General features: G+C 48.3%; 1 protein-coding gene across 1 annotated transcript in view; it reads right to left on the bottom strand.

The window, feature by feature from the left end:
- Positions 1–16,755: 16,755 nt before the first annotated feature.
- INSYN1 (inhibitory synaptic factor 1) overlaps positions 16,756–26,758 on the bottom strand; it is a 50,805-nt gene continuing 40,802 nt past the window's right edge. The window contains exon 3 of the mRNA XM_077317821.1: positions 16,756–17,426. Coding sequence (XP_077173936.1) covers positions 16,758–17,426 — 669 coding nt within the window. The 3' untranslated portion in view covers positions 16,756–16,757. The remainder of the gene's footprint in view (positions 17,427–26,758) is intronic.

Below are 26,758 nucleotides of genomic sequence, written 5' to 3'. Positions count from 1 at the left end.
AGTGGAGTTGCATTACTCCCCTCCCCGCCCAGCTTTTGGGAGACCAGCGAGCTCTTTCTCCTTCATTTAACGCCGTGAATCAGAATCCCAAGCCAAGCAGAACAAAATGGTCTCGGCTCTCTCGGCAAGATAAGCGCCACTGGGATTCTCACGTCTTATTTCCCCCTTCTTACCTTTTCTATTGAAGCAGAAAAACAAATGGAGGAAAAAAGGAGAAAACCCAGAAGAAACCCCATGACGATGTCTGCTTTTCTACTGGCCGTCGGGTAAGCTGAGAACTGGTGTTTTATATATATATATATACACACACACACACACACATACACACTCCTGGCCTTTTTGTTATTGATCTACTCAAAGCTTGGGATTTTTAATCACCAGAAAGGCCTCGGGAGAAAATACAACAGGAATTGCGAAAAGAGTTGGAAGGGAGACCATGTACTTCGGAGTGGCAATGCAGGGTTGGGGAGGGACGGGGCGGAAGGATGTGACTGATGGAAGGTGGGCTAAGTGGAGAAGGTGCTAAGATTCAGGTGACGCCTGGGCGGAGCTGAACTTATTCCTTTGACAAGGAAATGCACAGAAAAACTCCCTGCCATTTGTTTAAGGTCAGCTGCTCGGTGCTGCGGCAGAGTCTTCCGAGGGAAAGTTCACGAGGAACTTTGTGGTTGAGTCGTGACTTAGAATCATAGAATCCGAGAATCATAGAGTTGGAAGGGGCCATGCAGGCCATCTAGTCCAACCCCCTGCTCATAGAATCAGAGAATCAGAGAATCATAGAGTTGGAAGGGGCCATGCAGGCCATCTAGTCCAACCCCCTGATCATAGAATCATAGAATCATAGAATCATAGAATCGTAGAATCATAGAATCATAGAATCAGAGAATCAGAGAATCATAGAGTTGGAAGGGGCCATGCAGGCCATCTAGTCCAACCCCCTGCTCATAGAATCATAGAATCATAGAATCATAGAATCATAGAATCATAGAATCATAGAATCATAGAATCATAGAATCATAGAATCAGAGAATCAGAGAATCAGAGAATCAGAGAATCATAGAATCATAGAGTTGGAAGGGGCCATACAGGCCATCTAGTCCAACCCCCTGCTCAACGCAGGATTAGCCCTTCAACTTGGGTCTATGGCCTTCTATGCACCACTTCGGAGGTATGATTTTAGTCGTCCCCCGCCCGCTCCTGTTGTGGGGAGAGGAAAGGAAAAATCATTGTAAGCTGTTTTGAGACACATGAAGCCTGCTGGGTGACCTTGGGCCAGTCACAGCTCTCTCAGAGCTCTCTCAGCCCCACCTGCCTCATAGGGCATCTGTTGTGGGGAGAGGAATGGAAGGCAATTGTAAGCCCCCTTGTAAGCCCCTGCTGTGTGACCTTGGGCCAGTCAGTTTTCTTAGAGTTCTCTTAGCTCCTCCTACCTCACAAGGTGTCTATTGTGGGGAGAGGAAGGGAAGACCACTTTAAGCCCCTTTGAGAGGCATGAAGCCTGCTGGGTGACCTTGGGCTAGGCAGTTTTCTCAGAGCTCTCTCAGCCCCACCTATCTCACAAGGTGCCTGTTGTGGGGAGAGGAAGGGAAGGCTATTATAAGCTGATTTGAGACTCCCAAAGGTAGAGAAAAGCAGGGTATAAAAGCCAGCTCTTCTTAAGTGGTTTATTGATTATTTATTGAAAATATTTATTTGCATTTTCTTGGGAAAAATGGCTGCTTCAGAAGGCAGCCTGCATGGCGTTCTACCCAACTGAGTTCCCTCCCCTCCTTAAACCCCACCCTCAAATCTCCAGTTATTTCCATACCCGGAGCTGGCAACCTTCAGAGCAGGGACCGGCCGTGTGTGCTCTTGAAAGCACTGCACACGTGGAAATCACCCTTCCGAGGCATAAAATCATAACAGCCCCCAGGCTTCCCTGGAATAATATTTGAAAATCACAGCACTGCATCGCCTACCAGCTCCCTCGGTAAACAAACATGCATGAATAAATAAAGGCAAGCCGGTTGGCCTCCCTGCCCTGCTTTTTCTAGTTTCTGGTCTTTGGTGGAAAGGCGAGGCTGGCTTTTTTCCTCTCCAGTGCTTAACCTTTCCGAAGGTGAGCGCTCAGATTAACTCGGAAGGGTCTGGAGGAACAGAAAAATCATCTCTGGACCTGATTTCGTATGCTCCTAAAGAAGGAGAAGGAGTTTGTGTGCATAGGAAGCCAAACAGGGTTGCCAACAGATTTGGGGTGTGGTGAAGGTTGGGAATCACTACCCCAATTAAGCTGCACTCTCAACACATTCTGGGTGGGGGACCAGGCCAAGAATTAATTTGCAACGAGGCCAAGGCAGACATCCCGGACGCTAAATCTTTCTTTCTCCCAACGATAGATGGCCATGACATGTATGGAACTCAAGCATGAATGTGGGTGAGGTTGTGGCTTAGTGGTTAGGAATTGGCTTCACATCTAGAAGGTCTCAGGTTCAATCCCTGGCATCTCCCAGTGAAAGGGTCAGGGTGGTAAGCATTGCTGCAAAAGTGGCTGTTTTGGGGGGGATTTCCCCCTACTTTCTGGAGCCCCCAAAGTGAGGGGAGCCGTGTCAAAGTAGGGTTTCTTCCGGCTTCAGTGGGAATCTGGGTTTCCCTATTTGTGCATTCCCTTTGCTCCTAGTTGCCCACACTGGTGTGAGTTGTACATGTTGCTTTGTCAAGGTGGTGCTGATGGATGGTTGTGCCACGCTGCCGCCAGGTTGAATTGAGACGACCTTTCGGTTCCTTCTAGCTCTCCGATGGTTGTAATTTATGGGTGGCATTTAGATTTTGGGCTGCTTTATGTTTACATTAGCATATTAGTCAGCCTTAATACATTCGTAAACCAATGCTTTAGAATGGGCCCTGGGAACAGAGGAAAGAGTTGGGGCTTCTTATTCTCCCCACGTTTTGGACGCCGTTCCCCCGGCAGCCATTTTGTGACTAATCTCACTACCCGGCAGCCATTTTGTTCTTGCTCTGACTTCCTGATCTAGAAATTCTATAACTTGCTTTTGGAGGGCAGAGTGAAAACTTGTCTCACCCTTTAGTTCATACAGTGGAAACACATTATTTGGGTTCTGAAGGACCCAAGGTTGCCAATCTCCAGGTGGCACCTGGAGATCTCTTCAGGATATAATTCCATGGACCCCACCCTCCATTTTCTCCAGCGGAACTGAGCTCTGTTGTTGCAGCGTTCAAGGTTCAGTCCCTGAGATCTCCACCCGGAGTCCGGAAACCCCGCTGTTCAGAAACTTTCTCTTAATCACATCGCTTCTTTCAACATCCCATCGAACTTGTGTGGCCCCCCGAAACAAGATGAGCTCGGTGAAGTAACAAAACAGATTCTTTTGTGTTCCAATTAAATGCAGAACGCCTTATCATCCGAGAGATGGGGAAAAAAAAACGTCTTGCAAAATAATTATTTTTCTTATTGATATTAGGAAGAAAGAACAAAAATAAATCCTTCTGATTTCAACCTGGAGGATTGAAGCCTAGAGCGAGAAAAAAAAAGGGGTGGGGGAGTAGAACAAGGATTTTTTCCCCCTTTCGCCGCAGTTACTTTGCAATTGTGAAAATTAATATTTAAATTGATTTAAAGTTCTTACCTCCTTTAATCCATTTTTCGTTTGCCTTCTCATTTCACTGCCGGTTTGCACTCTGTTTTAATTTGGTTTTTTGGGGGTGGTGTTTTTTGTTTTTTTTTGGATTACTGATGTTAATAAGAACATCACATTCTGACAGTCTCTTGCCTGCCTGAATTGATTCATTTCTCTTGCTTCATGTCCCCTGGAGGGCTGGAAGAGGAGTCGTACTTCTAAGTGAGAAACCAAACCAAGAGGCCAATTAACGCTCTGTGCAACTAATCCCTGCAGGTGTTCGCTCCTGAGGCTTTGGTCTCAGGGAACTGTCCCTTTTTTTGGCAAATGGCCACTGTCCTCACACCCCAGAGATATGGCTGTGTTTCAGGGACAGAACATCTCCTTTGCATGCAGAAGGTCCCCAATTCAACCCACAGCATCTCCAGTCAAGAGGCAGTAGGTGATGGGAAAGACCTTGGTCTGGGATCCTGGCTCAGTGGTAGAGCCAAGTGACAGAAATTAGTTCCCCTGAAGAAAATAACTGCTTAGAAGGTGGATATTGTGGCATATAGCATCATAGAATCATAGAATCATGGAGTTGGAAGGGACCTCATGGGTCATCTAGTCCAACCCCCGGCACTATGCAGGACACTCACAACCCTATCGGTTATCCACTGTCACTTGCCACCCCCTTGAGCCTTCACAGAATCAGCCTCTCCGTCAGATGGCTCTCCAGCCTCTGTTTAAAGATTTCCAAAGATGGAGAATCCACGACCTCCCTAGGAAGCCTGTTCCACTGAGGAATCACTCTGACTGTCAAGCACTTCTTCCGGAGGTTCAGACGGAATTTCTTTTGCATTAATTTCATCCCATTGGCTCTGGTCTGTCCCTAAAGGCCAAGAGAGAACAACTCTGTTCCATCCTCTATATGGCAGCCTTTTAAATATTTGATGGCCCACTGAAGTCCCTCCCCAAACTTTACTCTTCTCAGACTCCCCCCCCCAAAAAAAAGAGGACACACCTGTCCACCGCCAAGGTAGCCCCCAATGATTTATCTCCAGCATTCGAGTAATCCAGTTTTAGCATCCTGAGTGGCTCATAAACCACATAGACTGCAATTACCACCACACGTCTTTCGGACGAGACAGCAAGCCAAAGCCCTGTCCGTAGCAAAGTTATTGCTTCATCTCGTTGTAGCATCATTAGCCGGCTTGTCCCAATCTCGGTTCTTGGTGTATAATTGAATTTTTGCCTGACCCATTAAACTTGTAATTTTTAAGTCAGCCAGATAGAACTCCCCCCTCCCCTTTGAGGTCATGGTTTAGAGATAGGACAGCCCACTGACTCAAAGATAGTCCTTAGAGCTATATAGTTATTTAAAGGACGTGGCAAGATGCTAGATCAGCGGTCCCCAACCTTCCTGAGCCTGCAGGTGGAAGTTGGACACAGCATGGTGGGCCCAGCCACAAAATGGCTGCCGCAGGAGGTGGAGCCAGCTGGTTTTCTTTAAAAACAAGAGCCTCATGCTATGGTACTGGGGGGTCCCAAATCTTTTCAAGCCCATGAACCCTGGAGGAGTTCTGATGATCGTTCAGTGGTGTTTTTGGCAGCCTTTTACAGAAGAAAGGAGAAAGAACGCCTCACAAGATACTTGCTGTTCACAGATTCCATAGCTCACGAAAGATCCCCACCCCGTGAGAAAATTTTGTCACTCTTTAAGGCGCTACAGGACTCTTACACCTTTCTACTGCTGCAGACTGGCTAGCACAGCTATCCGTCTTGATGTAGCTCCAATTTCGTTACCCAATTTCACCGTTTCAGTTGGGGAAATAACAGCTGCCCAGGTGCCCAGAAGGCATTGTTCCCCCCCCCCCCAATTTTTTGGATGAATCAGAGCAGCCGTGAAATCGAATGGGATCTGTGCCGGCACAGGGCTGAATGCCCGTATGCAAGACGTTTCTCCCTCCCCTATAATACTGGGGGGGGGGGGGGGGAGAGAATAGACCAAACTGATAGATTCAGGACATTTTCTCCCTCCCCTATAATGCCAGAACGCAGAGGGACCCGGTTGATAGATTCAGGACAAACAAACGGAAATCTTTCTTTGCTCAATGCATAATTAAATGATGGGATTTTACTGCCGGAGGACACAGAGTGACGGCTACTCAGGCAGATGGCTTTAAACGGGGCAGCCAGACAGATTCAAGGCCCATCAAAGGCTACTAGCCAAGGCGATCAAAGACGACCTCTATATTCAGCTCTGACTTGGGCCCATTTCACATATATTGGATAAGGTATGTTCCATGTGCTTTTGGCAGCTGGATTTTCCCGTGCGGAAACGGGAAGTCTACTTCTAAATTGCATTGAAAGCGTATTATCTAAGACATGCAGAATAGGCCCTGGATGACCCAAGCTATCTCAGTGTCATCAGATCTTGGAAGCTAAGCTGGGTTGGCCCCTGTGAGTATTTAGATGGGAGGCCACCAAGAAAGTCCAGGGATGCTACGCAAAGACAATGGCCAACCAACTCTGTTTGTTTCTGTCCTGACCCAGATGGCCCAGGCTAGGTTGATCTCATCCGATTTCAAGAGCTAAGCAGGGTCACCCCTGGTAATTTCTTGAATGGGAGACCACCAAGGCAATGGCAGACCTCCTCTGTCCATCTCCTTCCTTAAAACCCTAGGGCACGATGGAGCTGAACACATGAACCTGCCTTATGCTGAATCAGACCATTGGTCCACCAGAGGTCAATAATGTCTACTCAACTGGCAGCAGCTCTCCAGTATCTCAGGCTAAGATCTTTCACATCATCTCCTATCTAGTTCATTTTATATGGAGATGCTGGGGACTGAACCTGGGACCTTCTGCACACCAAGCAGATGGTCTACCACTCAGCCAGGGTCTTCAGTAGAAGTCTTTCACATCCCCTACAACCCGGTCTTTCCAACTGAAGATACCATAGATTGAACCTGCGACCTTCTGCATGCCAAGCAGATGTTCTACCACTCAGCCAGGGTCTCCAGTAGTGATCTTTCCCATCCCCTCCTGCCTGGTCCTTTAACCGGAGACGCCGAGGATTGAACCTGGGACCTTGGGCATGCAAAGCAGAGTCTTTTCCACTCAGCCTTCCCCAACTTTGAAACCTGAAACTTAAATTACCTGTCTGGAAAAAAAACAGCAACAAAGCTGTAAGAGACAGCACTGGAATTACGAACAGAGAAATGGAATGAGGCCCTTGATGGGAGTTGCTGTCACTATAGCTTCCGGGGCCCTTTCTCTATGCAGTCCCAGCATGAATCTGCCAGGACCATGAGTCAATAAAGAAGTATTTTACACTCCATTCCAAGGGTATCTTTAATGCTCCTGTTTATGGCCTGCCTGAGGCTTTCTCTGCAATGGAATCCAACATGTTGAAGTCACTGAAGTTGCATTTCTTGGCATTATTATACCTAGGCCAAAACTTTAGGGACGGACTGTGGCTCAGTGCCAAAGCATCTGCTTGGCATGCCGATGGTCCCTGGTTCAATCCTCGCTGTCTCCATCTGAAAAGATCTAGTCACAGAGGATGTGCAAAACCTCTACTAGAGACAATGACTGAGTGGTAGAACATCTAATTTGCATGCAGAAGGTCCCAGGTTCAATCCCTGGCATCTCCAGTTTGAAAGATCAGATCATAAGTTATATGAAGGACCAGTATTAGAGACCTTGACTGAATGGTAGGATACCTGCTTTGCATGCACAAGGTCCCAGGTATGCAGATTGTTTAGAAGGTCTTTACCCCGCCTTTCCACCTATGTCCTTAGAATGGCATCCATGGTTCTCCCTTCCCCATTTTAACCTAACCATGTGAGGAAGATCGGCAGCTACAAACGCGGTCAGTTCCCAGAGGGGACTGGATAAAAGTATGGACCGCATAAAAGTCTCTGACAACTATTTGAAAACAATATTGGATTATTGGAAAAAATTATCTGATTATTTGAAAAAATATCAGGAAGTCCCTGATCTAACTATGCTAAATACGCATCTCCTCCACTGCCCCCTGTAGGCTATTCTTCATATGCTGTTGAATCATGCATGCTGTAGACCTTGCATATTCCAACATGAAGAGGGCCTTCACCCAGGGTCTTGGCAGATGCCCAGCTATGCAGGTTGCGTTTCCTTTGCATCCGTTTATATCTTCTTGATGCTCTGCTTCTCAATACATACCTGCTGCAGCCAAAATGCAATTGCTTTTTTGCTCAAAAATTCCCTGATTCAAGCTCTCTCTCTCTCTCTCTCTCTCTCTCTCTCTCTCTCTCTCTCTCTCTCTCTCTCTCTCGCTGTTCACCTTGGGATAGGAAGGCAATGAAAGGGAGGGGAGATTAGAAAGGAAGTCCCCAAGCCTTGATTAACTGTTCCTCCGGCATCCTTTCCCCATGTTTCTATTAAGAAGAAATTTACAACGGCATGAGCTTTCTTTCATGCTCTCCAATAAATCCAGGCGGCTCTAAGGGTGTTTATTAACCTTTACGATCAATGTAAGGAAAGCTCCCATAAACCTGGGGTAAATAAAGTCAAGGGAAATGGCAACTCCCATTTTTAGGGAGGAATGGTGATCCGGGTAGCTGAGAATTGCTTGCTCTGACTGGCAGCAGCACTCGGGCAAAGAAAGCTAGCGCCTCCCTGAAATCTTGCAGCTGGGAGCGACAACTGAGTTTGTGAACGCTCGTGTGCACACAAAGCTGCCTCATACTGAGCCAGACCCTTGGTCTATCCTGTGTGAGTATTGTCTGCTCTGGCTGGAAGCTGCTGCTCAGTTTCTCAAGTGGAGTGTCTGCTCTTTAATCTTTGTAACCATGGTGTTCAGAGTGGGTTTGATTGATTGATTGATTGATTGATTGATTGTAGAGTGTGCGTAGTGTAGCCACAAGCTCCGAGGATTGTCTGGCAACCAGGCAAAGGATGTTTGGAGGTGTTTTGCCATTGCCTGCCTCTGTATCCTGACCCCTAGTGTTCCTTGGAGGAACTACCACCCAAATCCTCAGAGGCCTCCCATCCAAATACGAGCCTGGGTCAACCAGGTTTAGTTTCTGAGATTCGATGCGATTGAGCTTTCCCCATACTATCCAGGTCAGGGCAGGGGATTATAAACCCCTCATAAAACCCTGTAAGGTAGATAAGGCCGAGGGAGGATGGCTAGGCTAGCATCCCCCATGATCTGCGTATCCTAAGCGCAGATCCAAACCTAGGTTTTCTTGAGAGGAATTCAGTACTCTAAGCACTTCTGAGTGTCTCTTGCTGCACTTTGAGTTACTGAGCAGCATGATTAGGAAAAACATGTGCATATTTTCATTTCGGACCGGCATAACATACATATATAAATGCCAAGGCTGCGTGGGGTCAGTGAGCACGATGAATCCACTGATGACTCTTGTGTGGCTAGGCTCGCTCTGCCCAAAACTGAAATGCTGCAGATTTCGGCAAAGCGGCTTGAGGGAAGACAACGTTCGACCCCCAAATGCACACTTGCGTAGACCCCATGCGCAAAGAGGACGTGTGGGACCCCCTCTCGCAAAACAGAGTCCGTGCACGCTTTTCCGTTTGTCACAATGTGACATTTTCCATTCCGCCGCCGCCCCTGTTGTGGTGGAAGCATTTCCCGATGAGCCACAGATTCTCACATTCCGAGACCTCGCGCCTCATGCGCCGTGACGAACGCTCCTTCTTGGAGGTCGATTGCAGAAAGGTGCAGCAGGAGTGTGTGGCCCTTTCGGCACATGCCCTGCAACAAGAGCCTGATTGGCCAAAGCGGGGACTTTCTGGTGCGAGTTAGACCTACTAGGGGAGCCAACTTTCCGAGAGAACGCATTTGCTGTGCCCCGAACGGCAATGCGCAGCCATCACAAGCCGTGATGTTTATCATCGCTCCAGTGGAAAGTAGTTTCACCTGCTGATTTCCGCTCATCAGCCTGCAGTTTAAAGCCATAAAACCCGGCGAAAGGCATTTAATTTCCCTCCCCCTCCTGGTGCCTGGACAGCCCTTCTCCTCCAGCATCTTCCCCATCCTTTCTCCCTACCTGGGAATTGTCCGCTGCATTTTCTCATCACATTCTGTGCTTGTTCAGAGGAGGCCGGCACATCCCTCTGATGTACTTTCTGATAAGGTAGCTGGAGAGGAGAGGAGGCGAGATTTATCCTCCCGGCATGCACGCCGGAGTCATGAATTTTCTGTCCTTGCCAGGTCTGTCAGTCTGTTCTCAATTTCTGTGGCTGAGGGAGGAGGGAGAAACACCCCCCCCAGAGAATAATTAAAGGAAGAACGCTGGCTCGAATGGGAAATACTAGCCTCGGACGACTCCCAGAACTTTTGGAACGAAGCAGGCATATGTTAAAAAGTGTCTCCCGGGGCTGTGAAATGTGGAAACGCTTTGGAGCTCTCAGTTTCCTACGCCGGAGGCTGTAGCGTATCAACAAATTGCACGCCGGGGTATGCCGTAGGGGTATGCACAAATTATGATTTCATTTTAGCTTGGTTTTTTTTTAAAAAATCTATATGTTTCACCCTTTCGGGGGCTTGTTTAAGGGTTCCCCCCCTTTCTTCTTCTATAAATATCATGCCATCCGGGCCTTCATGTTCCTACTCTTTTCAGCCTCCAGGTGGTCGCTGGAGAGATGCCGGGATCTTTCACCTATGTTATTATTCAGCTATGTTATTATTTATTTATTGCATGGCGTAGATGAAGTTTAGCCAGGAGATCTGTAGGTTGTCCGGCAGGCAGCCAAGGGACTTTTGGAGTGGGTTAGTCATTGCCTACCACCTCCGTCCTCGGAGGTATCCCACCCAAAAACTCACCTGGATTGACCCTGCTTAACTTCTGAGGTTTGGGCCAGACCCATGTGAACTGTACTGTAGACATACAGGCACCAGAATAAGGAAAAGACCCAGTAATAAATGCCACTGTCATTAAATTTTTCTTGTAAGTACAATTATATTAAGAGAAAAGGATTATTTGAAGTGTGTTTTGGATGGTTGGAGAAGCGACAGCCTGTTAAGAGTCTAGTTTGGGGATTTCCGGGGTTTGCGGGCGCTCCAGAGGGGTCCCCCCCTCCTAACCTGTGTTAGTGCCTGTGCTCTGAACATATTTTACTACTGCCCTGTGGTCAACTATCTTCTATTTGCAAAATCCCATTGCAGTAAGAGTCATTGAAAGCAAACCCCAAGATTGGATTGTTTCTGAAAATTTGCCAACATTTGATTATTATTATTTTTATTATTATTATTGTTCGATTTATTGCCCGCCACTCCCTTGCGGCCCAGGCTCCATCCAGCCTGATCTTGTCCAATCTCAGAGGCTAAGTAGGCTCAGCCATGGTTAATACTTAGATGAGAGACCACCAAAGAAGTCCAGGATTGCTTTGTTGAGTCAGGCAACGGGAAACCACCTCTGAACATGTTTTGCCTTGACCTTGATAGCTCAGGCTGGCCTGATCTCATCAGCTTTCAGAAGCTAAGCAGGGTCAACCCTGGTGAACAGTTGGATGGGAGACCACCAAGGAAGTCCAGGGTCTCTACACAGAAGTAGGCAATGGCCAACCATCTTTGAATGCCTCTTGTGTTGAAACTCCCATGGGTCTCCGTAAGTCAGTTGTGACTTAATGGGGCTTAATTACTGCCCTGATCTAAATGGCCTGGGATAGCCTGATTTTGTCCTATCTCAAAAGCTAGGTAGGGTCAGCCCTGGTTGGTTTTGGATGGAAGACCCCTCAAGGAAGTGCAGGGCTGTTACACAGAAGCAGTCGACGGGCAAACCTCCTCTGAGCGACTTTTGCCTCGAAAAACCAGGAAGTTTCCCATAAATCATCCGCTACCTGACAGCAACAAGCAAGCGAACGAAAACAAACCAAGAAGAATAATATACGAAATCCTTGTAATGACTTTTGGCCATATGCTATAAATCTGCGCGTTACGTGTCGCGCTATGTTAATATTCGCAATCCTTTCAGGAGCAGAGAAATATTGAAATCAAGCATTCGGGTTTTGTAACAAAGTCAACCCCACTTTTGGGCTTTGCTCTGCCTCCGCGGCACGTGGGGAACGGCAGAGGTGATTTCAAAACAGACTGTGAGAGCGCGGAAAGAATGACTCGGCCTTATCTCCAAAGTACCCTGCTTCTCTGTTACGTGACAGATGGGTTTGGCCCTAACTCAGGAGCCCGGATCTGTTGTGGGGAAAGCCAGTTCGGCCTGGGAAAGCTTTCTCTTCCATTAGGTATTCAGCTCTTGTTCCCTACAGACGCATCCCTGTGCGGAAGTGAAGGAATGAGATACTTCTGCTAAGCCAATGAATGTCGTCTTGAAGGAGCTGGTCTGGAGAGGCCGTGCTGGATCGGGCAATCAATGCTCGAGGAGAGATTTCGCCCTAATAAAGTTAATTTTCTCCATTACTGAGTCTATAACGACTTTCGCCTCTCCATTAAGCAGAGCACTCAAGACGTTCTGGGGCGGGCAGACCAGGCAAAGACTTAATTTTGGGATGTCACAGCTGTGAAAGCGTCCTGGCTCCCAAACATAGATGACCATGGTGTGGGTGGGCACGGGGCAGGTGGGGAGAGGTATGGGAAGGTGACTGTAAGCCGCTTTGAGCCTCCTTTGGGTAGGGAAAAGCGGCATATAAGAACCAACTCTTCTTCTTCTTCTTCTTCTTCTTCTTCTTCTTCTTCTTCTTCTTCTTCTTCTTCTTCTTCTTCTTCTTCTTCTTCTTCTTCTTCTTCTTCTTTCACCCAGCAAGGCTTCTCATTGGCTATCGGAGATTTGATTGGCTGTGCAGGTTTTTTTTTTTAATGCCACTGTAGCACAAAGATCTTCCATGTGACTGGAGCTGTGCCGTGACAATCATTTTGTAGATGGCTCCGCCTCCTGAGGTCGCCATTTTGTGGCTGCTTCCACCATGCTGTGTCAGAGTTCCAAAGGTGCCCACGGGCTCAGAAAGGTCAGGGACGCCTAGTTTATCTCAACTCCTGCTCTTTAAGATCCTTCAACTGGAGATGCCAGGGATTGAACTTGGGTACCTTGGTCTAGTAGTTAAGAGCAGCGGCTTCTAATCTGGCAAGCCAGGTCTGATTCCCTGCTTCCCCACATGCAGCCAGCTGAACGACCTTGAGCTAGTCACAGTTTTGATAGAACTGTTCTCACGGGGCAGTAACATCAGGGCTCTGTCAGGCTCACCTACCTCACATGGAGCCTGTTGTATGGAGAGGAAGGGAAAATGATTGTCAGCTGGTTTGGGACGCCTTCTGGTAGTGAAAAGCATGTTATAAAAACCAACTCTTCTTTTTTTTACATGCCAAGCAGGTATTCTGTCACCCATTATAATTGCACATTCTGCCTAGGACTTCAAGCTTCATACCTGCTTGGTTTTTATTCGTCTCATGCTATCCGGCTAAGCACCCTTGATTCCACCTCCCAAGGGTTAACGGGTGTCATGACGAACTGTTTCCATCTTGCAGGCATTTCTAATTGGACCCTTGTAACCCACAGGCCTCTTATTGTCTTCAAGGACAAAGTGTGAAATGGGCTAATTGGCTCTCTGTGAGAACTGGGGAGCTGCAGGATGGGAGGGGGAGAACGAGAGCAGTGAGGTCATTTTTCTAGAGGGTTCTAGCTGGTGCGTGTTCTGATTGGCTCAGTCTCCATCCCCTGCCTCAGGTAGGCCAAAACCATAACTGGCCTAAAAACCTGAAGATAAGAGTCCAGCTTGGGCTAGTGGCCTGCAGACGGCTTGAAATGAGCCCTGCATTTTCATGATGGCCACATTGTGCCGTCTGACGCAAGGCTCATTGTGTTAGACAGTTAAGCTACCTTTTTTTGTTTTCTGAGCTGTTTGGTTTTAGAGATCTCTGTTACCTTATGGATGAACGGATACGTCTGAACCTATTCTAGTAAAATCTATCTGTCTGTCTGACTGACAGACTGACCCAAAGTCTGTTACTAGTTCTGTTTTATGCTGAGAACTGAATTGAGTTAGGTTTTCACACAAACCCTAATGGGATTGCGATGGAAGGGGATGCTTCCTCCTCCTCATTAGCAGAGTCCCACATTAGTGCAATGCATCTCCTTTCCACTCTAAGGTGGTGAGGAAAACAGCTACCCCCCTCCCCAAGGTCTCTCCTTGTCTCCATTGACATTTTTGATCCGCTGAACGCTGCTGCCAAGAGCTCTTTTGCAAAGTGCTCAGGAGGGGAGAGAATCTCCCTCAATTTGTTGCCCTGACAAGCTGGCCTGCCTTGAAACGGCTACTTTTGACATGTTGTTTGTTTGGAGCCTGGGTAGAAACAGCTGTGGCATTAAAAACAAAATACCCTCCCTTCCCCATCCGACAGGACCTGTCAGGTTGGCTTTGCTTCACTGGAAACTTGCCAGGCCTCTCCTCTTTGGGGGTCTGAGTCGAGAACAACGGTTGCCTAGTGGTTAGAGCATCCGTGCTCTGATCCCATCCCAGTTGGACCGTTGCAATGTGGCATTTTGCACAGAGGGGAGGCAGGCCCTGCTCATGGGCCACTTGGAGAGCTGGAGGATGGATTGCTAGTGCCGTTCTGGCACCCGGCATAACGAGGCATCGGGGCTCCCTTCTCTCCCTATTAATCATGCCTTCAAGTAGGTCAGTACGAGGCAGATTTGCCAGAAGCAGCCAGGTAGCCTGCCGGAGATGCAGAGGTGGCTTGCACGGGAGCTGCGGCATTCAGGGAGACAGGGGCTGTGAAGCAGCTCAGAAACGCGTGCACAGAGCTCCACGGTTCTGATAACGTGACAGTCCTGCATGGAGGACGAACTCTTCCGCGGTCAACCTGGAGGCAGCTGTGTGTTCGCTGGACAGAGCAGTCTTTGCCAGTCAAGTACCTCCTCTGTAGGGTTTCCAAGGCCAGAGATGTTCAGAGGTAGTTTGCCTCCACCTAACGACCTTGGACGCCTTTAGGTGGCCTCCCATCCAGGTTCAAACCAGGGCTGATCCTGCTTAGCTTCTTGGGGTGACCCTGTAGGGTTTCCAAGGCAAGAGATGGACAGAGGTGGTTGGCCATTGCCTGCCTCTGCAAAGCAACCCTGTACTTCCCTGCTGGTGTCCCATAAAAGGACTAACCAGGGCCGACCCTGCTTAGCTTCCAAGGTCTGACAAGGTCAGGTGACCCTGGGCCATCCAGGTCAGGGCACGGAAAGCCTGCCTACATATCGGCCCTTCAACCCATCCAGGAGACTTCCGTTCTCGTCCCAGTTCATTTCGGGAGCCGCATCCCTTGGCAAAATATTCCCTGTCCAATTTCCCCCCTGTAAAAATCCCTCTAAAAACCAGCCATTCCTCCTAAGCTTTTTGCAAGAGCTGCAAAGGTTGTGGAGAGCACAGGGTCGAAAAATCACAAAAGGGCTCTTGAGAATCGCTGTGACTTCATTTCAGGTTTCTACCTGACTGCTTTTCAATCAGCCTCATTGGATTCTCCCCTCCTCTGCCACCTGGCAGGGCTTTCTGGCAGGCCGGCTTCAAAGACAGCTGCCAGCTGTCCCTTATTCGAAAGGACATTCTTTCGTTTTCCGGGATTGTTCCTTATTTCAAGATTCGGCCTCGCTTTCTTGTTGTGACCGCTGCTAACCGTCTCACCCCTCCCTCTCTTTTTAAACTTTTGGTCTGCTATCAAGTGATGCATTCAGGGTTATATTTAGGGTTCCCCGCCTGCAGGACGGGCCGAGAGCTCCCCTGTATTTAGGGCAGATAACTGCAGATTGGGAAATTCGGGACTTGGGGTGTCTCCTGGAATTACAGCTCACCTCTGGACTACGGAGATCAATTTCCCTGCATGTTACGCCTGGTTTGGAGGGTGGATTGTATTGGCCTTGTACCCACTGAAGTCCCTGCCCTTCCCAGGCTCCATTCCCAAATCTCCAGAAATTTCCCAGCCTGGAGTTGGCCTCCCTACCCCCCATACTGCACCAGTGGCCAGGGAGACTGGTGACACTGGGGGAGAGGACTGGTGAAGTGGGGAGCGGGTTTGGACCCTCTCCAGAGCTTCCCATGCAGAGCTCCACAGGTAAAAATGAATGGAGAGAGTTTGGTTGTTGTTTGGTTCCTCTTCCCTCTTCCCAAAATATCCTCGAGCAAGCAATTCTGGCCAGCCCAAGACCAGAGAGAGCTAAAAATGCCATCCCACAGATCCTCTCCTCACCCTGGAAGAAGAGGGTGGATTTAATGTCATCGCATCAATGCCAGTTAAAAGGGACCCTGAAGGAAGTGATGGGAGAAGCCTTGACCCGAGACTCTGGCTAGCTGACCTTGAAGGACCAAGGACCCGATTCAGTGTGAAGCCGGTTCGTACGGGAGACTATATTGGAGTAAGCGAGGAAGCTAATAACCTTCCTGGCTTTCCACAATGTCAACGAGAGTATGTAATCCAGATGCAGCTACAGGGATGGCGAAAGCTCAATCTCCTCAGATACGTTCTGGTTCCTTCTGTGGATGGAGAGGTAGAACGGTGGTACTTTGGAAGAAGTAAACACTCAAGCAATTGCCAGGGTCAAATCTAAGTCATAGAGGAAGCCCTCACCTCCCGCTCCCTGAAAAATAAGTTATCTGTATTGTTTCTGTTCTGTATTATGCGAACCGCCGTGAGCCTTCGAGGAAGGGCGGTATACAAATATAATAAATAAACAAATACAAATCAACGGTCGGTGGCTCCACACTGGAATAACCACATTAAGCTGGTGATTCTAACTCCCCACTGGCCTATCACCTGCCCTTGAGGTAAGCCCTATTTCCCCAAATCCTTTAGGAGGGGCCCATTTCTGTTTCATTCGCGCCATGCCGAGAGACCCGTGTGTGGCCTTTAGCGGCCGTTTTTTCCTTTTCAGGAAAGAAAGGCCCTGGGTCTTGGTTGGGAAGGGGAAATGTTCCTGCATTTCGGGTTGGCATCACATTTATTGAGCTGGACAAAGAAAAAGACATAGAATAAAAACAGACGAAATTCCCTGAGTCTCGAAACGGCGGCTAGGTAGCTCACGATGATATCCGGTCGTGTTTTTTTTTTCTCTTTTGAATCATCGTTATAATAATTTATTGACTTAAATATATATATTTATATATATATTTATATATATATATATTCTGCAGCTTTCCCCTCCCCTCCCCCGCCCTGCCCCGCCCTCAGTTTTTGCCCTTGATTTTCTGCTTGGCCGAAACGTAGGGCAACGCCGTCTGCGTGCTTTTGTCCGACACCGTTTGGGTGCTGCTGTTGCGCGTCAGCTTCCGTTGTTGAGCGCTGCTGAGGTGAGGCGACCGCCGCGGTGTGGTCTTGGCGACAGGCGCGGCTTTGTGTGCGAGTTCTCTGGACTCCTCCGGAGTCTCCTCCGGAGGGGGCCCGCTGTCCGCGTCTTCGTCGTCGCAACACAAAGCGTGGTAGAGGACTTTGTCGCTAAACCGCACCCGGTCCCTGGTGCCCGGCGTCCTCTGGTGCTGGGTTTTGTGGCTCGGTGCGGCGCTGAAGGCCTCCTCGCTGGATGAGTCTGGGGTCTCTACCCGGGGCCCATTGGGGATGAGTACCCCGCCGTTCATCAGCCGGTAGTCAGGTTGGCGCCCCGGTAGTTGCTGCTCAGAGCCATCGCCGGAGTCTGAGGGAGTGGAGGCTTCTAGGAAGGAGCAGAACTCCCAGCTGTCAGAAAGGATGTCCGAGGTCATGAAATCGAGGTGGCCCAGGTCAAACATGCCCCCGCCTTTCTCGCTACTGGACGTGCTGCTCACGGTGGCTGTCGTCCAGTCGTCCGGCTCCAGGTCGAACTCGAAGTCCGAAGTCAGCTTGTCGATCTGGCTCACCACCTGAGGAGAAAGAGAATAAAGATCAAGGTAGTGCTTCGGAGCTCAGCTGCGCCATCTTCCTCCTTTCCTCCGAGCTGCTCTTTCGTAAGAACCTGAAAATCTAAGCTGGTGGGGGCCCAACTCTTTTGGGTTGGCAGCTTTACAATGCAGGCAACCTGAAGGCAGGTTTACAATGGGGTAAGTACAGCCACAAGATGGCTGCCCTGGGAGGAGGAGCCAGACACAAGATGGCTGCCCTGGGAGGAGGAGCCAGACACAAAATGGCTGCCTCAGCTTTCAGTCACCTACAGGGAAGATCGTGCCAAAGCAATGGTTAATAATAATAATAATAATAATAATAATAATAATAATAATAATAATCTTATAGTCCACCCTTCTCCATAGGCTCTGGGAGGGTAACATCAAATGACATTCAATAAATTATAATAATAAAATCTGGAAAGTATGCCCCCCCATATTACTTTCACACATGTGACCTCAACTTGGGGAGGGGGGGTGAGTTCCTGCCAATTTGGAGCACAATGTCTGCATCAGTTGCTGATTGCCTGCCCCTGTGGCATCATAAAACTGTCCCCCCACTCACCGCTGATTTTGCCACTCCGAAACCATTTCTACAAACCTTGGTGCTGCAGCACGACGGCTTAAACATTACGCCCATAATGACACAAGCAGAGCTCTGAACAAGCCAACCGTCCCCGACAGGCTTATTCCAGAATCCTGCCCATCCGAGAGTTAAAACGGTTTCCTTAGCGCTACCCTAAATTTAATTGTCAATTCTGCAGCCCTCAGTTCCCGCACCCCAATCACCCGGCCTTGAGCTTGCCCATCCATCTGTTAGCTCCTTTACGGATGTGTCCATTTGCTGGGCCCTATCCGTAATAACATCGCAGCGGTGAGGTCTGAGATAAGTATCCCATTGCGGTATTAGGCGGAGATGAGAGCCCAGAGAGAAGGAGAACGCCAAGAAGAAGGGGAAAAGGGCAAAGTTATCCGCCCCTCACTTATCAATTTGTCTGCAGGGCACCTACCTGGCCACATTTCCATGTAAAGCACCTTCATTTGGTGATCATTTTGAGAGTAACGATTTTTTAAAACAGATTTTCTGTTCGCCCTGGAGCGCATGACCTGACACCGTATCAAACTTCCATTTCATTTCAATCTCTGCACTTCACATTGGCGGCAATCTGCTTTTTGACCCTTCCTGAGATTTAGAACTGCCCTCGCTCAGCATCGGCTGTAGACAGAAATGTGGGTTTTGAACACGATACTGCTTCGCACCAAGAAGAAGAAGAAGAAAGAAGAAGAAAGAAGAAAGAAGAAAGAAGAAGAAAGAAGAAAGAAGAAAGAAGAAAGAAGAAAGAAGAAAGAAGAAAGAAGAAAGAAGAAGAAGAAGAAGAAGAAGAAGAAGAAGAAGAGTTGGTTCTTATATGCCCCTTTTCTCTACCTGAAGGAGTCTCAAAGCGGCTTACAGTCGCCTTCCCTTTCCTCTCCCCACAACAGACACCCTGTGAGGTGGGTGAGGCTGAGAAAGCCCTGATATTACTGAAGAAGAAGAAGAGCTGGTTCATATATGCCACTTTTCTCTACCAGAAGGAGTCTCAAAGCGGCTTACGTTCGCCTTCCCCTTCCTCTCCCACAGAGGCTGAGAGAGCCCTAATATCAATATCATATAGCCTTCTTCAGGACTTTACATAGCGATAAAAATAAAAGGCAATGTTTACAAACCTTCACACATAAGCCTAGAATCAAGGCTACTTAAAAACAATGCACAGTATTCAAAACATATTTACCTCTCCTGCTTGGGCTGTCCTTCCGGCCCACCAACACCCCCACCAGCCTGCCTGGCCTGCCTCCTGCCTTGGCTAGATGTCCTTCCAGTTCCGGGAGGGACTATGGTTCAGTGGAAACACCTCTGCAGTTCAATCTTCGGCGTCTCAAAATGGACCAGGCATTCAGTGGTGAGAAAGATCTCGGCCCGAAACCCCGGAGAGCATCTGAATGTCTGATCTGACTGTTTGTCGTCCTCCTCCCAGGGCCATAACGTATGATCATTAATCAAGTCCCAAGGATGTATCAATAATCCATAATCACAGCTGTCGCTGTGCTGTCAACTGAAAGGGTGGGAGGGGAAGTCTGTTCACTGTCAATGGCTCGGAAAGTCTACCTCATTAGAGCTGTCTCTTTTGCTTGCTTTGGCTGCAAATCTCTCTGTGCAGTGCTACTGTCAGTTTGCATTCTTGACGGGAGGGATTGCACTTGGACCTTATTGGTGCGGCTGGCCTTGGGTCACTCTTGCAGGGGTGATGTAATAGGCACCTGGGTGTGTTTTTTTTCCTGGGAACAGGGGGAGCTTGCCTTTTTTCTAACCCCCTGTGTGGCTAGGGGTGGGGCTTTGGGGATTATATTGATCAATGTATTGCTTATCGATTTAGTTTCGACAAGAGCTTCGTAAACTGCTTTTGCAAACGGAGAGGTGCCTTGTGGAGCTTGGTGTAGTGGTTAAGAGCGCCAGCTTTTAGTCAAGTGAGCCGGATTTGGTGAGCTCCTCCGCATGCAGCCATCTGGGTGACCTTGGGCTAGTCACAGTCCTGATGGTGCTGTTCTCACAGAGCAGACCTGTCAGAGCTCTCTCAGCTCCACTACCTCACAGAGTGTCTGTTGTGGGGAGAGGAAGGGAAGACAATTGTAAGCTGCTTTGAGATTCAGGTAGTGAAAGATGAGATATAAAAACCAGCTCTTCTTCTATAAATGTGATAATTACATGAATAAATCAATCAATGAATATTTCTGACTTTAGCCTTTCCTAGGACATGCCATCCTTCTGGGCATTCTTGAGATTAAACATGGCCATTCATGCATGCAGTGTATGAGGGAGGGGCCATGACTTAGTGATAGAGCATTAGCTCGGTGTACAGAAAGTCCCAGGTTCAATCCCTGGCATCTCCAGTTAAAAGGGACCAGGCCTCTGCCTGCAACCCTGGAGAGTAGACAGTATTGCCCATGATGGATCAAGGTTACAATTCAGTATAAGGTACCTTCATGTGTTCATACATGGTTTCTCGTCCTGAAGGCCATGACCTAAAACCCAAGATGGAATGTATCATGGAGAAACCATGACACATCCGTCCATTTCCGAATGGGAGTATCCTTGGGAGAATCCCCGCTTGCAGTTGAAATTCCCTTTCGTGTTCCTAGGAGGAGGGTGGGACGCAACCCCCTACCAAGTACGGGCTCCTAGAGTGGCTCGCGGCCGCATTACCCCCGATGCTCAGTAGATGGAGACATTCTACGGCAAAGTCAAATGGCCCGGGTGGCTTTTCAAAAAGGGAGATGGCTTTTCAGCCACATCTTCAAATGCACCCAGAGCAAATTCATCTGGACTGTGAAGAATTCTTTCAAATATCTCATCTCCTTTAAAAGGGAAGGAGACAGAGAGCACGCTTTCAGTCCGAGCATCATGGAGCGCTCCTTTTTGATGCCGTGAATCTCAGGGCAGTGCCACAGAGACGAGGAATAATAAAAGAGCAAAGCCAACAGCGCAAGCCTGGTGCATGAAGCAAATGTGATTGAAAATGTGCCTTATATAGTGTTTAAAAAAAAATTCATAAAAGCCCAGTGCATTTGTGGATAATGCCTCTTCATCCCAGGAGTGAATCTTTAAAAAAAAAACCCAAAATGCATCTGGCTCTTAATAGCTTTTCTAACATATGGTAACTGGCTTCTAATAGTTCATTTCATATTTTTTTAAAAAAATATTTGCATTGCTGCGTAAAAGAGGAGATGAGCATGGGAGATGTAATTGATGAATTTTTGCTCTAATGTGCAGTGTAGGGGTATGCAATTAATTGAACAGACAATCAAAGGGAATTTAAATCAAATAATATAATGGAGCACGTTATTAGCCTGGAAAAAACTCTAAAAGGCTGGAAGGTTCTATCAGCCGAGCTGATCTGCTCATTAGACCTGTGACAAATATCAGCTTTCTGGAGACTGGGTAACTCCACCCAAGCTACATAGCTGTTGTATTTAGTACTTTGGATACCACAGCTGGGTTGGGCCATATTGCTTAGCACCTTGGCCTTCAACTGGATGGGCCATATTGCTTAGTACCTTGGTCTTCATAAGAACCATATTGCTTAGTGCCTTGGTCTTCAACTGATGGGCCAGGACATATTGTTTAGTAACTTGGTGTTCAACTGGAGGGTTGTACCATATTATTTAGTACCCCGGTCTTCAACTGGATGGCTGGGCCATATTGCTTAGTGCCTTGGTCTTCAATTGTTTATTGCTTTGGTCTTCACCTGGTGGGTTATACCATACTGCTTAGTACTGTGTCCTTAACTGGAATGCTAGGTCCTTGTTTATTACCTTGGTCTTCCACTGGGCCATACTGCTTAGTATCCTTAGGGTTGGGCCATATTGCATAATACCTGGGTCTTCCATTGTTTGGGTGGGCTGTTTTGTTGAGCATTTTGATTCAACCAGTATCTTGCATCCCAATCTACCAGTGAATCACTTGAGAGGCACCATCATGATTTCCTACTTTGGTGCATTTGGGAGTTCTTTTTGATCTTCAAACAATAAGAGAGAAGGGCCATGTTTAGGGTCTGAGTTGGAGAAGTCAAAAATAAATTCAACACTAGGTGAATTATTTGAGGCAGAATGAGAAACAGAGGGCAGTGTAGGCTAAAGGAGCAGAAATCTTTACGCTCTGTAATTCTAGGATGCTGTTTGTGCATTATTTAATTTTAGAAGCTCATTTATTTACATCAAAATGCATGCACTGAAGCTTTCCAGGAGTTGCAAACTCTGAGCTGGAATCTTCAGTGTGTCTAGTAGCAAGATAAGGTTTTATTCTTCTCCCTCTCAGTGGAGACGGAAATGTTTTCTGGACATGGTTGCCTTATACTGAATCAGTCCATTGGTCTGTCAACATAAGTATTGTCTACTGGCAGTGACTCTCCAGGGTCTTCCCAATCCACTCCTGCCTGGTCCTTTAACTGGGGATGCCGGGGATTGAACCTGGGACCTTCTGCCTGCCAAGCAGAGGCTCTGCCCCTGAGCCAGGGTCCCAGATCAAGGCCTTCCCCATCCCCTCCTGCCTGGTCCTTTCACTGGAGATGCCGGGGATTGAACCTGGGACCTTCTGCCTGCCAAGCAGAGGCTCTGCCCCTGAGCCAGGGTCCCAGATCAAGGCCTTCCCCATCCCCTCCTGCCTGGTCCTTTAACTGGAGATGCCGGGGATTGAACCTGGGACCTCCTGCCTGCCAAGCAGAGGCTCTGCCCCTGAGCCAGGGTCCCAGATCAAGGCCTTCCCCATCCCCTCCTGCCTTGTCCTTTAACGGGAGATGCCGGGGATTGAACCTGGGACCTCCTGCCTGCCAAGCAGAGGCTCTGCCCCTGAGCCAGGGTCCCAGATCAAGGCCTTCCCCATCCCCTCCTGCCTGGTCCTTTAACTGGGGATGCCGGGGATTGAACCTGGGACCTTCTGCCTGCCAAGCAGAGGCTCTGCCCCTGAGCCAGGGTCCCAGATCAAGGCCTTCCCCATCCCCTCCTGCCTGGTCCTTTAACTGGAGATGCCGGGGATTGAACCTGCATGCCAAGCAGAGACTCTTCCACTGAGCTGTGGTCCTTCCCCAAACATAGACTGCTCTTTATTACTCTTAGTCCTGGGCAGAGTGGAAGATATAAACAGATTTCAGATGGTGAAATCTGGCTCCCCCCATTGCCATTGTTGACGCTTGGTAGGAAAGTCATCTGAGATGGACTGACCCCATCAAGGAAACTGCGGCCATCAGTTTGGTGGGCTGTTGGCAATACAACGTTTTGGGCGTCATTAACTCATAGGGTCACCATAAGTTGAAAGCAACATGTCAGCACATCACACACATGCTTGCATTCAGGGAAGTCATGTGGGAACTGAAGTTTGTGCTCTGTCACTGCAGATGCCGGGGAGGGCAAGCCAAGTGGAAAGACGCAGGACTGAGCACCAAACCCCTGCCCAACGCCAGGCTACTATTCACAACTGTCTAGCTCACTCAGTCTAATTGCCATCATGGAAATATTACACAGCTGTTTAGGCTGATGCATTGGAAATCCCCCGTGGCATTGCTGATGAACATGAGGGGTAAGCACTGAGAAAAAATCTCATTACAGTTTCAGGTCTGGGCATCAGGAGTCAAAAAAATCACCGGGATTGCTTTGTTTCAGACAGGGGATTGCAGGTTCTGTTTTGAATCTGTCCTGTGTTTTTTGTGGTGTGGATTTTCAGGACCATTTTCACAAGCTGCAGGGGACATTCTTTTCAATGCGCGGCGAGTTAGAGGGTCTCTCGCGCAGCTGTCAAGGCGCATGATGCCACTGCAATAGCATGGAACACAGCCCTCCTTCTTGCCTCCATATCCCCCAAATCACAGCCACTGTGGGACCCAGAGTGTTGGACTGGATGGGCCATTGGCCTGAACCAACATGGCTTCCCTTATGCTCTTATTTTGTTTTTATTTCCCTGCATATACATGTAGATCTAGTGAATTCATGTCCTGATGGTTAGTGGAGAGAGTTTCCTAGACTCTGCTTCTTCTTTGTGATATCTGGTTTCCTCAAAAAAGATCTGCTTAGCCACTGTACAAAACTGAATGAAGAACCAGATGGGTGCTGAGGCCATACTTTGCCAAGGGGTCCAAAAAAAACATGGGTCACCATATCAAATAATTTTGGACTTGTGAGCCACCATACTGAGATAGAGCTGCATTCAAAGGCACTATTGCAGAGCACCCAGGAGCTGTCCAGGGTGCTGAGAAGGCATTTGGATGACTGCGCTCTTTCTTGGACCAAAGCTGCTACTGAGCCACTGTTCTTGGGGTGTTTCTGGCACCACTGAATGGGAAGGAGCCTAAAGTAGCTTTAATATGAAGAATGACTAAACTATCCCATGGCAGTCTCAAAACCATGTTCTTGAGAGCCAGTGTGGCAGGAAGCAGAGTCACTAAATGTCAGAGAATGAGGTTATATATATATATATATAAATATAACTCTTAACAGTAACTCTTCAACATTTCTGGAACTAGGATCCTATGAAGGGCCCTGGCTCAGTGGCAGAGCATCCATCTGGCATGCAGAGGATCCTAGGTTCAATCCCCAGCATCTCCAGTCAAAGAGACCAGGCAGTAGATGATAGGAAAGTTCTTGGCCTGAGACCCTGGCTCAACGTTTGGCATGCAAAAGGTCCCCGGTTCAATCCCAGGCATCTCCACTTTAAAAAGGACCAGGCGGGAGGTGGTGTGAGAGAACTCAGTCTGAGACCTTGGAGAGCTGCTGCCAGCCTGAGTAGGCAATACTGATCTCGAGGGGTCGGTATAAGTCAGCTCCATGTGACCAATTCTGCGCTTTGCTTCAGTCCTCTGTTTTAGATTTCGGGTTACTTCAACGAACCTGATCTTATTCCATTGATTACTGAACATTCCATCTTGAGTCCAAGTGAGAACGGCAGTCTAGAAATAACTCAATTGAAATGAAATACCATTTCAGGCAGAAGCTCTGTTGGGCAAGATGCTTTTTCATCTACACAGCCAATCAGCAGCCCTGTTGAGCAGGAAGCCCACCACACCCTGCCGACCTGCAAAATCTCTGGGGGATGGCGTATCGGGGACCCCCGGCTTACTGCACTTACACGGTTGCAACAGGTGCAGGGTGTTTTGCTGTTGTTGTGGCTTGGTTTTGTTCTGTTCTGAAATATGCTGTGTTGACCCTCCTGCCCCTGCTGTAAGACAAATGGCAGAGTGTAAACAGCTGGCCGGGATTTAATTTCCTGTGCTCTAATAAGCAATGCGATTAAAAGGAGGGAGAGGGGGCTCCCATAGTCAGAGCAGAAAGATCACCGCTGAACAAGATTTAGCCCTCCTCCCATGATGAGAATCCAGCCCCAGAGACTGCAGGGTGTTAACTAGGGAGGTATCACTGGCTCAGGAACAGCAAGGCGGGAGATAATCTCCCCTGGAGCGACGGACTTTGCTTCAGCAGTGAATTGGGCATAGCTTTGAGCACAAGGATGTCCAAACTGTGGCTCTCCAGAGGTCCATGGGCAACATGCTGGCAGGGGCTCATGGGAACTGTAGTCCACGGGCCTCTGGAGAGTTTATCCACCCATTGCTCTAGCACTTCAGTCATGACCTTTGTGCCTGGAGTTTTATTTACTGCCTGCAAGGGCTCTCGTGGAACGCCCTTGCAAGCCATTGTGTTCAGTTATATAAAGTTAACAGGGAAAAGCGGACTTTATTGTGCAAAAGTGAAATAGCGGTTTGCATTGCACATTGTGCAACTGCTGGTTTGTCGACGTGAACAAAAGAAGGTGTTTAAAAATTAAAGCCCCGACGATCATAATAACTGGCTGCCTTTTAAAAGGGCCCAGATGGAGATCTTCTTTTAAACTGTTCCAGGCAAAAAGACTGGAAAACTTTGAAACGGATTCATTTCCCCCCCCCCCCCCTCCGTCCTTCCCTTTATTGTCACCATGGCTGGCTATCAAACCCTGACATCCCGCAACTCTTCTGTGACTGCTGGCTTTAATATTTGTACAATTACCTTTAATATTTGTACAATTTCTTCCGGTTGCCAGAGATGGAACTCTTCTGATGCCGGCGTCGGCTCTCAGGAGCACAAAATCCTCTCTCCTAATTAATGGCATCAAGCAGGCGGCTTTAAAAGAGGGTGCCGCAGATGCATGGAGAAAATATCCATCAGTGGCTACTAGTCACCATCGCTATAGGCTATAGGGCAATCAGCATCTAAATCCCCATGCCAGGAAGCAGCCTGAGCAGGAGACCTTGGCCTCTCTGCTGGCCCTCAAAAGGCAACTGGTGTGAGACAGAATGCTTAACTAGATGTTCAGATCCATTAGGGAGGGGCTGTGGCTCAGAGCATCTGCTTGGCATGCAGAAAGTCCCAGGTTCAATCCCCGAAATCTCCAGTTAAAGAGACCAGGGTTGATTCTGCATTTACTTTGTTTTTCCTGTTATGGATCCTGCTGAATTCAGATTGATCTGAACTCGAGTCATCCTCTATTTCCCCCACCCCACCCATTGAAACCGAAAGTGTTCTGCATTTGATTGGGGAAGCTCAGAATGGGGAAGGGCGCCAATTGCAGCAGGAGTCTCTTTCTTTTCTTGAATTGGGGGGGGGGGATAAATCCAAGAGGCAAATATCTGCTGAGAGAAGTTAGGGCTTCTGGAGTGCAGTCACTTTAAGAGAAGCCTTGCAACCGGGAACCAGGAAGTCTTTGAACTGACGCCCTGGCCAATCAGGGAAGACTGCTTTGCTCCCAGGCACAGAGCAGT

This window comes from Paroedura picta, chromosome 18 (assembly GCF_049243985.1).
Source record: "Paroedura picta isolate Pp20150507F chromosome 18, Ppicta_v3.0, whole genome shotgun sequence".
Taxonomy (NCBI): domain Eukaryota; kingdom Metazoa; phylum Chordata; class Lepidosauria; order Squamata; family Gekkonidae; genus Paroedura; species Paroedura picta.
This window is presented reverse-complemented; position numbering and strand designations above follow the sequence as displayed.